General features: G+C 32.3%; 1 protein-coding gene across 1 annotated transcript; it reads right to left on the reverse strand.

Annotated features, from left to right (window-relative positions):
• Window positions 1-422: 422 nt before the first annotated feature.
• On the reverse strand, window positions 423-9,017 carry LOTGIDRAFT_122620 (hypothetical protein; the record flags this gene model as incomplete). The annotated part of the gene is made up of 2 exons (XM_009060232.1): window positions 423-538; window positions 8,954-9,017. 2 exons carry the CDS (start codon window positions 9,015-9,017, stop codon window positions 423-425), a joined length of 180 nt encoding a protein of 59 aa, XP_009058480.1.
• Window positions 9,018-12,586: the final 3,569 nt, after the last annotated feature.

Consider the following 12,586-nt stretch of genomic DNA (forward strand, 5'->3'; position numbering starts at 1 on the left):
TCTAGAACATGGATTTCATCATAAATAAGATTTTTCAAAATTATTATTATTGTAGAAGTATCTCCAACGAAAATTTAGCACTAAAATCAATTCAGAATTGTGCCATGTTCCATGGAAATGATTAATAGTGGAATGACAGACCGATGACAATACATGATCAATTTTTCACTCGTGTTCGAAGCCAAGCTTCTAAAACAAATAACACCTACAAAGAACTGTGTTAAAAGCAACAGCAGATTTGAGTATAAGGTTTTATAAGAGATAATCTCTTATAGAAGCACTGGCCAAGGTCACAAGTAGAGACTATGTTTTAGTCTTGACCAAAATTCACTTAGTATGTATCGTAGCACTTCCAAAGTCACACAATGACATTTATGAAGATGTAAGATTATATGTCTAAAATCAAGACTTTTCCTTTACTATCAAACAAAATAAAATATTAGGAACGTACAAACCTGATCACTGTACCATACTTGTACACCTTTTATTGTACGATCTTGTCGTCTTAATATATTGACTGCTTGGTAGATTGGCATGCCTAAAATAATAAAAAAATACAAATAAGCTAAAGGGTGGCAAGTGGAAAATCATAACATTAATGTGAATGTGTATCGGGGACACTGAGGGTGACTTCGATTGAACCTCTGTGGTCGAGCTAAAGTTGATGGAGAAATGACGTAATTATATTCAATGCGCATGCCGAGTGAGGGTTGCTATCGAAGTTGATCGAGTTAAGGCAATATGGTGGGACTTTTGACCATATATAGACATTCCATACTATCATGTTAACTCATGTTTGACTCTCCAAATAGTGAGTGTCGGACCAGAGATTCTAACTAGGTCAAATATTACGTCACATGAGTCTCAACTCTAGAAAATATTACAGTTCGGTTGTGACTCGGACTCGAGTGTTATGACGTCACTAGAGGGGAGCTACCGATAACTACTGTTAATGTTTATGCAATTCCTTTCTAGTGACGACATGAAACGCATTAGTTTTAGTGGAATTGAAAGGACCACAGAGGTCAGAATGAAAATTGGAATGGCGCAAATAGTTGCTATCAGTGTCCCAGATACACATACAAAGTTTAGAAAACCTCTTAACAATCCCTATCATCTAACAAATTAATATAACAATTAATGTAACAAATTGATATAACAATTAATGTAACAAATTAATATAACAATTAATGTAACAAACTAATATAACAATTAATGTAACAAATTAATATAACAATTAATGTAACAAATTAATATAACAATTAATGTAACAAATTAATATAACAATTAATGTAACTAACAAATATAACAATTAATGTAACAAATTAATATAACAATTAATGTAACAAATTAATATAACAATTAATGTAACAAATTAATATAACAATTAATGTAACAAACTAATATAACAATTAATGTAACAAATTAATATAACAATTAATGTAACAAATTAATATAACAATTAATGTAACAAATTAATATAACAATTAATGTAACAAATTAATATAACAATTAATGTAACAAACTAATATAATAATTAATGTAACAAATTAATATAACAATTAATGTAACAAATTAATATAACAATTAATGTAACAAATTAATATAACAATTAATGTAACAAATTTGTCTAACATCTAAATTCTCACAGCTCCAATTTTTCACCAAAAATTCAAGGAAAAAACACGAAACCAATATTATTGACAGATTAAAGTTAAGTCAACTACAAGAATTCATTTAAAAAACCTACAAATATGGTGGGTGACCTCTTGAAACCTTGTTATATGCCATATTTGGCCATTTTTACTTTTTGGTACCATTCGAAAGCTCGTAAAAGCGCGGATCTTGTGATCAAAAGCTCGTATTCTTAGCTTGATTGTAAATAACTCAAAAAGCACTAATTAAATAACACATATATATACAGTTAGATTTAAAACTTCGTAAAATATATTATTATACAAGGTTCAATGTTTCTTTTTCTGTGGATGAAAATGAAAAACGTATGCTGTACTATTATACATGTTTTTGGTTCAATAGGCTGGAGATTTCAATTTGTTATACGAGGTTTATATTTTCAAAGAATGAAAACCACGTATAGCGGTAAAAAAAATAATAAAAAAGATTTTAACAAAATACACGTAAAAATAGTTTTTTGCGTTTTTCTCGAAAAGTAATACATCATATATCGTTATACGAGGTTTCAAGTAGTCACCCACGATATGCTGTTTCTTTGCTGCCTTTGTCATTCATTTCCAAAACTCAATATATACTTATTAGATATATTCAGACATTTGCAAGCATTAGACTTAATCTTTTTTTATATTAGATGTTAGTTTTGTAATTTGGGTAAAGGTTGATTTGTTGTGCAATATTGCCTCTCTCATATCTTGTTACAAATTATATATATTGAAAATGTAACTCTACATAAAAGTCACGATATAAGCTCATGATTTTTATCATGATATTTTACTGACTTGGTGCTAGAGTTTTTAAGGAAGTACATCCACCTTTGCCAGGATTGAGCTAGTCTTGACCTACTGTTGCTTGAGCATCACCCATGATTTAAAATCAGACAAAACTGTTTTACTGGCTTCTATAGCCACTTCTGTTAGGGTCTAATGACAGCCCTCTTGTGCGTTTACAAATTAACCTTTTGACCTAACCTAACACTGCCTCACAAAATGCTAGTGCTGGAAAGTGTAGAATTTGATAAATTCAAGCAGTTAATGTCAGAAAGGTTAATTTGACCTGTCTTTAGACTAACTACAGTGGCTATATTTAAACTAAAAGTTAATAAAAATTATGTCTAAATTTAATCAGATTGATTTTCAAAGGATGTGGAGGATTTTAAGGGATCAAGTCACCTAAATATTTCTTCATAAGATAATAAAGCTGAATTCAAGCTTTTGAGAATTCACAAACACATAAAAAAATAACCTATATCATGTTATCTGTCATAACTGACAGTGAGAATGTTTATAACAGCATAGAAATAATATTGGTCATAACTGACAGTGAGAATGTTTATAACAACATAGAAATAATATTGATAATACATGTATCTAAATTCCAGTTTTTATAGGAGAATGGTAGGATTTTGATTTTGAAAACTAATACAGATAGCTGAATTTGAGCTGAGAAATATTCAAGATAATTCTAAACACATCATCCTACAATCGTGGGATGAGTATTATGAACAAACTTCTTAATGTAAGTCAAATGAAGTTTAGAAAACTCCAAACCAAGTGTCATAATAACAATAGATATCACCTTAACGGATTAAGAATATAAAATGACCTCTTTGTCCATGGTAGATTGCCAAAATTTATTATAAATAGACGCCTCTTCAAATATTGTTTCCTTTTTTCTTATAATATCCATCTGAATTCTATTGCTTAACATTTCTTCCAGTATGTTTTTTAATTTGTTTTCATTTTAATCTAAAGATCCCAAGATGATATTCTCTTTGGCTAATTTCAGATTATCTACAGTTTCAACTGTACATAACTGTTATGAACTTAAAAAGATAAACACACATTTTGTTGATTCAAATTCAAACTTATATTCCTGTGCCTGTGCTTTCGAAACTGTCAATAGTACAAAGTTACAACCTTTATTCCCTTACTGCCCCCGGTGCTTTCACCAGCCCCGAATACCCAACATTATAATAGGTTTCAACTTTCATATCTTCATAGGTAAGAACAGTCTACTTATGAAAATATCATTAAGACTAAGGAGGAAATAATTTTCATAAAAAAACATCTGCCTTGTTTTAAAAGGCATTAATCTAAACCTTCTCCTTGCTGTCACCTTGCCACTTGTCAGATTATATTCATTTCCCTAAAAACAATACGCTCATTTATCTTTTTAAAAATACCGGCAATTTTCAAAATGGACAGTCATTTTTCACCTTTCATTACACAATGGTCTCCAACATGTGCCACAAATTAAGTGAAATCCAGACACTGGTGCGGCACCAGTAGTTACATAAGAAAATTATACCAGGATAAAAAGTCACTGATCTTTGCCTTTTTCATATGCTGACTGTCAGCATGTCTGAGTCTGTCAGCAATCAAAGTTGAGAGAAACTCTTCCACTTAAACTGTCACCTGTATTGTGGTGTATTGTTAAGGGATAAACAATACAGGAAGCATATATTGGATTTATGTGTCAGTGATGGTTAAAAAACTTGGTTGTACGTGACGTGTGGTAGCTGTCAGTTAAATTATAATTTCCTATGATAAATGTGATTCAAAATATCCTCTTTCGGCTTCTACTCATTACCAACAGCTTTGCTCTGGTGAAGTCAAGTCTATCAAATATTTAATTAAGTTGGCAAGTTGTAAGCTTACTCACTCGTGAGATTAAATATTTCGATTTATTCCCTGACTGTTTAGAAATTCAAATGAAAATGCAAAGAGAATTTCAAGTTCTAAGTACTACACCATTAGAGAGCACTGTTGATTATGAGACAGATCTATATTATGTCCTATTCAAATCAAATTTCAGAGAATTCCAAGAAGTGTGTCACAAAATCCCAGCGTTGGAGAGAGCAGAAATTTAATTGGCTGGAAGTGTCATCAAATAGACGAATGTTCAAAAGGCCCATCTTTTGACCCTAACTGAAGTGGCTAAATTAAAAATAAAAGTTGACAAAAAATAAAGCAAAAGTTTGGTTTTATTCTAATTAGACTGGCTCAATAACATATTTCATTTTACAGCATTAAAATAAAATGATCAAAATAAGCCTGAAGATTCTATCTGAAAATCTTTTTCCAACATCCACAAGATAAAAATATACTTTATATTGCCATTGGTGCACTTTCGTAATACCATACACTTATCTTATATTAATATCTGGATCAGGTAAAGAATAGCTTAGCTTGGGGTGTTAAAAAGGTTGTTTATATCAACAAAATATTGCATAATACCATATTCTTAAATTCTATGTTATATGTATCTCTAATAGTAGTAAAAATTCAAATACTTAAAGGAAGAAATTTTAATAAAAATATGATGTTCTGTTGAAAAGCAACATGAAACACAAGTTAGTTAAAATATCAATTAAATATTCAGAAAAAAATCATAAATACGTAAAATTGTGTCACATGAATTTTATACTGATTTGAAGTAAAGGTTATATTGAGTTTACAGAACAACTAGCCAACAAGTTTGTAGAGAAACTAATGTGCTTTTAATCGTATCACTTACAATGATTTCTTAATATAGTCTTATGAAACTAAAATCATTACATATATCTTCATATAGGAAAGATTCTCATGGTTCTAAATCATCATTCCTATTATTTATTAACTCAATGTTGAAAACATTCTTTTTTAAAGGGTCAGGTGTGACGTTTTCTAGAGTTGACTTCAATCTAGTGTAAGATATTCTTCCAAATAGACCTCAAACAAGAAATTCAACTTTTTATTCATTTCGTTAACAAGCTTATCCTCTCCGAAATTTTGGGTATCCACAAGTTGCTGATATAGTCTCTGAAGCCAAAACATTTTCTGTTACAGCTGTACGTAGACAAACTGCAGCATGATTGTATACACATGACAATATCAATGAATATTCAATATGAAAAGTCTCATTAAAAAACATAATTATGAATTCATTTGTATTTTGACAGTAAGCTGTGAACATCATTACTGATTAGTTTAGGGAAATAATTCACATTTCTCAGACCTAAGTATGATTTACTCCTAGAGATGACATATTTTTGCACCCAAATATGAGAGTACGAGCAATAAAATTATTTCTTTTGGAATGTTAAACTGTGATCAGCATACCCTTTCAACCCTAGCAGCCGGTATACCGGCCAAACACTAACGCAATATATACCTGACCAGCCGGTATACCGGCAGTTGCTAAGTGACGTCATACAACGTTAACGTCATACGCTTTAACTTTTATTACTTGGAGTTCAGGGAATATGACGTTGTATTTCTTTTACACTCAGGGTTCAAAGGGTTAAAACAATCTAGATTGGTACTATTCCTAATGTCATTGAAAAAATTTACCATGCAAACAATTTACCATTTAGTAATGATGCAGGCAACTAGTTTTGGTCGCCAATGCGAATCTTGAGTAAAATTTCATTGTGTCTGCTTTACCACAACAAGATTATTGCATTTCAACTAGGATTTTAAACATCAAACTAGTTTGATATTCGGATTTGTTTCTCGCTGCCAATTGTTTCCTTCATTGGACTCATCCAATCAGATTCATTTTCACTTCAATTAGCACGATCATCTCGTGATTATTGACATAGCCTAATTTTTTCTCCTCATGTGCCTGCAGCTGGTGGGTGAAACAGTTGACAAGACAAAAACAGTATTTATTTGATGTTTGAAAGACCATCAAGATTAACACCATTCTCAGTGTTATTGAAAGCGTTATTTATAATAAAGCAGATATCAGCAATGATTCTAGAGTGATCAAAAGGCCAGTAAGTACAATATGCCATCCATATCAACACCAATGCCTGACAGTTATCGGTTGGTTAGGTTAAGCTACATCTCTGAAAACAAATACGTCACCCAAACCAAAGAGAACAAATAAATTCAATGATGCATATATTAAAACAATGAATATATCAAATTTATCAATTTAATCATACTACACAATAGTACGTCATATATTCAAATGAAAGAACAATGATGCTACATATCCATTCATATCATTTAATACCACATAACATATGTCACAGTTAAAATTATCCTATAATTGCATAGCGTAATTTCTAATACATACGTCAATTCATTTTGAATCACAATGTCAATTCATTTAGTATCACAAACGTCACTATGTGACTATATAGATTATCAAAGCCATCTGTTACAATACACAACTAGTATTATTAAAAATATAACTAACTATTACATATTATCGATTTAGCAATGCAAAATTCGAAAACAGATTTAAAAAAAACTATAAATTTTAGGCATTTGTTTTTAAAAATCTTGAATAAATTTATAGACAAAAGGTCTTATTGAAAATATAACAATTACCAATGCTAAACTGTGAAAACAGATTAAAAAAAATAAATACTTTTAGTGATATACCAGAAGTATATTTTTGAAAACCACTTGAAAGAATCTTGAATAAGCCTCTATTTATACACAAAAGGTTGATTCAAATGAATAAGGATGTTCAAAAAGACATGGCCTGATTTCATGTGTATCAAACCCTCCCCTTGTCGAAATCTAACAATCTAAAATTAACGGACCTTTATACAATCAAAATTCAAAAGTTCTCCTTCAATACAACAAAAAATACTTTGAAGTTAGCACTGTGGTCCTGTACTGGCCTGTAATAGCTGTATAAGCTTATAAGAGAATGTTACTTGCGAGGCACAAGTTGGTTTCACTGTCCTCTTACAGTACTTTTGACAGTTATGCAAATTTAAACTGTATTTTCATAATACTACATATCGTGGGTGACCGCTTGAAACCTCGTATATGCCACATTTGGTCATTTTGACATTTTAGTACCGTTCGAAAGCTCGTAAAAGCGCGGATCTTATAATCAAAATCTCTTATACTTAGCTTGATTGTAAATAACCCAAAAACCACTAATTAAATAACACGTATATATAAACAGTCAGATTTAGAACCTCATAAAATATTATATTATACGAGGTTTTTCTTTTTTTGCGGATGAAAACGAAAAACCTTGTATACTGTACTATTATACGAGTTATTGGTTGAATGGGCCGGAGTACTCTAAATTGTTATACAAGGTTTAAATTTTCAAAGAATGAAAACCATGTATAGCGGTAAAAGAAATGGTAAAAAGATTTTAACAAAATACGACTTCAAATAGTTTTTTGCATTTTTCTCGAAAAGTAGTTTCGCATCATTTATCATTATATGAGGTTTCAAGCGGTCACCCACAATATACTGGTACCCGATACCAGTACGATATCTTTTGTTAGTATTTTACATTCAAAATAACATTTGATGAACCTTAGACAAGGCATGGACTCTGTGTTATACTATGTATACCAAACTGGGTCCAGCATCATCCCTTATTGCATCGGAAGACAGTCTGTGTGAAAGTTCATGACAGTTATGCACATTTCTGACGGTCTTCATGAAAATGGCTGAGAACATTTCATAATTTTAATTACTCTCCTATTGGTCTTAAGTTTGCAATAAAAAAAATAACTAGGTGTTGAAATTGAGTTGTGTGTGGATATGTTCTATACGTGAAGTTCACAATTAGACCAAAAAATCTTGTCAACAAAGTTAATTACAGTAACTACTGACAGTAACTTTGTATGGATAGAAGATGGCAGGAACAGAACCAACTACGTATTTGAATAATGGAGCTGCACACTTGACATAAGTGGTGTAGGAGGAAAACGATGGTATGACCGAACCATCTTTCTGAATAAATCAGGATTTGGATAATGCAAATTCAATAAAAATAGGTTGAAAAGCCCTGCACAACTATCAAAAGGCTGAGAGGCAGGTGGTTCAGACTAACCTCTACCCCAAAAAACAATCATACTTTTTGGAATATAAGCTACTGTATTGAAACAATTTAGCTCTTTTAATGTTAATCAAGTCTATAGATCTTGAAATAGCCTACTGGGAAGGGTTGACCTTTCCTAGATACATATAAGTTGACCATAATACTATTTAAACAGCTGATCATATCTAAGGAAAGTAGGGCAGGGCAGTATTACTTTTTTCTATAAATAGATCATCTCTATATTGTTGTCAGGACCTAAGTTGACATGTAACGAATACAGGCCTACCAAAATTGTAATAACTTATGGATTCGAGTGGCACCAATTAGTTTATGCAATTTAAACTAGAATCCCAGCAAGAGATTAGTGTAAGAACACTGCATAAATCATTTCCATAATGCAAAATGATGACGTTATGCGCAATAATAAATTGGCTTCGTTTTTGCTCTGGAAAATGAATAGAAAACTTACCCAAAACAAACTCCCATTGTTCGTTTCCCAGGGATCTTTCTGGAACAACTTCAAGGTCAAGCATGTTGAATGGGATTTAAATAATTATCTGACTTTGCATTTAATTTAAAAAGCAATATGTATTTGTTTTTGTCATGACTTAAAACAAATGTTTACATTTATTTCTTAATCACAACGCCATTTTGTTTTTCTATATGTGCGCATGCGCTGATAAGTTTTATTTCCGTTTTGTGACCGAATTAACTTAAGACTGGATGAAAAAACAGATAGACAGTATATCCAGACATAATGATAATATGTCGATTTTTCACGTGCGGAGTTATACTTAAAAAAAAATAATTATGAGCGCGTAGTCCGGAATTACAAAATTCAAGACATGTTGCAATGGTCGTTAATAATAATCAGTATCAGGCCTAAGGATATAAACATAGAGAATGTTGTTAAACTGTTTAGCCTACGAAACGTCGGAAGATGAAGGTTGATTCTTTTGAAAGTGCAGAATGCGTGGCATTATCAATTATCTTCCAGATAATAGGACATCTTAAGAAATATTATAGGCGCATTTTAAGGTAGAAAGCAAAAACGGTCTGGAAACTTAGATTGTCGTTACTTTCACCTGTCCGTTATCATTTAATTGTAGACGAACGGAACGTATAACTCTCAGCCTTTGCAGAGATAGACCGGCGGATAGCCGAAATAAAATTGCACAAAGTAATGTACAGAATGAAGGATATATTTTATTTTTATTATTCTAGTCATAATTTAAGTTTACAAGCTGAGCAAATAGGTTGAAAATTTGGACTAAGTACTAATCCTGGTACGAATTAAACCAAGCAGACTTTTTTTTAATCTTATTAGAATTTAATCTATCACTTGCTGTCGACATCTGAGACGATAACTGATTACAAGTTCATTCTCATTTTCCGTCCACTTCGGACGTCCCACCGACAGAGCGTGTGCAAGCGCGTGTCGAGCAACATGCATCTTATTGCTGAAGATTAACAAGAAAAATAAGCACATACTTCATCAAACCGTGTTTTGTTGCTTAACTTTGAAAAAGAAACAAAAAATGCTATATTATCAATTATTCCACACCACTTCAATTTTCTACTGTGGTTTAAATTGTCTGATGTGGTAGTCCACGTTTCCGCCCTAGGACAATGAAATAAACTAGTTAACATTTTATAAAGAAATAGGACTGTTTTTGATAGATATAGAGTGATTTCCGTTCAATTGTCATTTCGTTTGTGAAAAATCCACCTGTAGAAGATATATGCTTACATGATGGACCGTTCTTTTATCTTTTTAAATGGAGATATTCAGATAGGAAATGCCTTGAAATAATACACGTATTAGCTCAATTTATCTAATGATATACGTTAATTCTTAATTGGCATTTAAGACAAGATGAATTCGAATTCGTACTATATCAATATTCGGAATATCATTAATCCTTTCATATCATAATTCGGATAAACCGTTTATTATTCTGATCATATTTACCTAAGCACGGGTTACCAGGCAGCCCCGTCGTTAGGGTGGCGTAAATGGGGGCTGGGCCCCAGCAAGCGAGAATTAAGCCCCAATAAAACGTTCTTCAGTGCAGAAGAAATTGATTCATCAATCATTGATTGTCACCACAAATTGTCAGAAATGAGTTCTCTGGGCCTTTAATTCTTCACATTCTCTGAGTACAAATTCTAAGCCTCAGCACCAATTCATTCCTGGCGACTGCTGGTGACTGCATTGGCTGAACCTAGGACTATTCCTTTAACCCTTCTTACAATGTGGCGACTTTGGTTACTTAAACCTTCATGCTGATTGACAGCACTGTAATTTTATGAACAGTTATTAATTCTTATTAAATGTTCACGATGTTTCAACACGCCCCCAGCCAACGACTTGAAACTAAGACTTAATAACCCATTCTGGTTATTTCGTAATTAGGTTGCAATTGTGCCATTTTGGAATTACATGGATAAGGTAAACTCTGCACGTGCCATCAATTTAAGCAATTCCAAGTTAACCTTAAACTTGCGTTTAAAATGCGTAAATATGAATCATACTGAAAGTTGTGAAAGATTTCAAAACTCGTTTATTATACCAACTCACGTAGGCATTTGCGTTTTTAAAACTTAACTGTATTTCGCAGTCATGGTTCCATACTGAGATTACCGAGTTTTAAACAATGGAATATAAACTATATGGTTTGGTATCGAACGAGACCTATATCAGAATCGAATGCATGATTTACAGCAAAGTTAATAAAGCATTGACAAAGCGCCATATTCTATGATCACACCACAAGGTATCCGTGCTAAGTCCGGCTTGATTACAGTTCGACAGAAAAATGTCAGTGAAAATCAGGCCGAGAGTGCTTGGCACAACGCTTGTCCTAAGTAAGGCAAGCAGAGATTGTCTTGGTTCGGACTTTTAGCAAGCCAATTCTTTTGGTATTGTAAACGTGGCTTATTTGTCCGCATCCTGCACTCAATTTCCTGGCCTACGCCCTTGCAGTGGCTTCCGACACTATACAAAATTAAAGGGACAAGTTCGCCATTTTCGGTTGATGTTTTGGGCCTTGAATATAAGAAAATAATTTTCAGAAGTACCAGAAATGTACGGAAATTGCACAAAACACTTCAAGCTTGGAATTTAACCTTCTATTTCTATGAATGTCTTTTCTATTACAAGACGTTGACTCCAGAAAATACGAGTCGTCTTTTTAGCGTTCTAGACACACTTGGATTTGAAGGCTCAAATTGCGAAGGTGGGCTGTGAATACTATTACTGGTTAGCTTAGCCAAAAAAAATCCCGTTTCTGAGACTGAGGTACGATTGGCCAAATTAATGGTGAACCTATCCCTTTAATATATGTAGCGAACAAATCATTGTGGTCTCATATTTAGTTTTTTTTTTTTTTGAAAGTTCGCATATATGTATCTTTGAAAGTCACGTCCCTTAGACAAAGACGTACTCATGTATTTCAAAGGATGTTATATATAATCAAGGAGTTCATATAGCGCAAAGGAACATATTTCAGGACAGTGGAACAAAATATCTGTGTGGTTGACTATTGTATGAAATATAATTATGCAGGTTATATAGAATACTACTTCGCAATTAATCCTACAAATATATAGATAACATCTCTTTTGTTTGATAGTGATCAATTGATATAACGGTTTATCACTTGTTATTATTGGTTACTATTCACCATCCTATATTTCGCAATTATGTCATAAAGCAATCACATTTTTGCCCTAGTTTTTGTGTGAATAAGTGTGCCTTTTCGAGTGGGATAACGATTGAGCGTAAGTGATTTGGTTGGCTAAGCCATTTTAATGAATGACAATGACCCTAAAAAAATGTTCAGATCGTAAGAGACACGTAGGCAGATCAAAGATGCACAAATATATTTCAATTTATGGTAGGCCTAGACCAATGGTAGTCACGAAGTCATATATTCTGTTTCATCGGTTAAAGCTCAATAAAAGCTTATTCGTATCACTTTTCAGAATTATAATTCGAATTCGATTCCCTTATAATTTAGTCAAATAGTCCGTGGAATATTTCTATAGACTGTCGTCAGATTATAAAACGCTTCTATGATCAGATTTATCAATGCATACA

The sequence above is a fragment of the Lottia gigantea genome (assembly GCF_000327385.1).
Source record: "Lottia gigantea unplaced genomic scaffold LOTGIsca_41, whole genome shotgun sequence".
Classification (NCBI taxonomy): domain Eukaryota; kingdom Metazoa; phylum Mollusca; class Gastropoda; family Lottiidae; genus Lottia; species Lottia gigantea.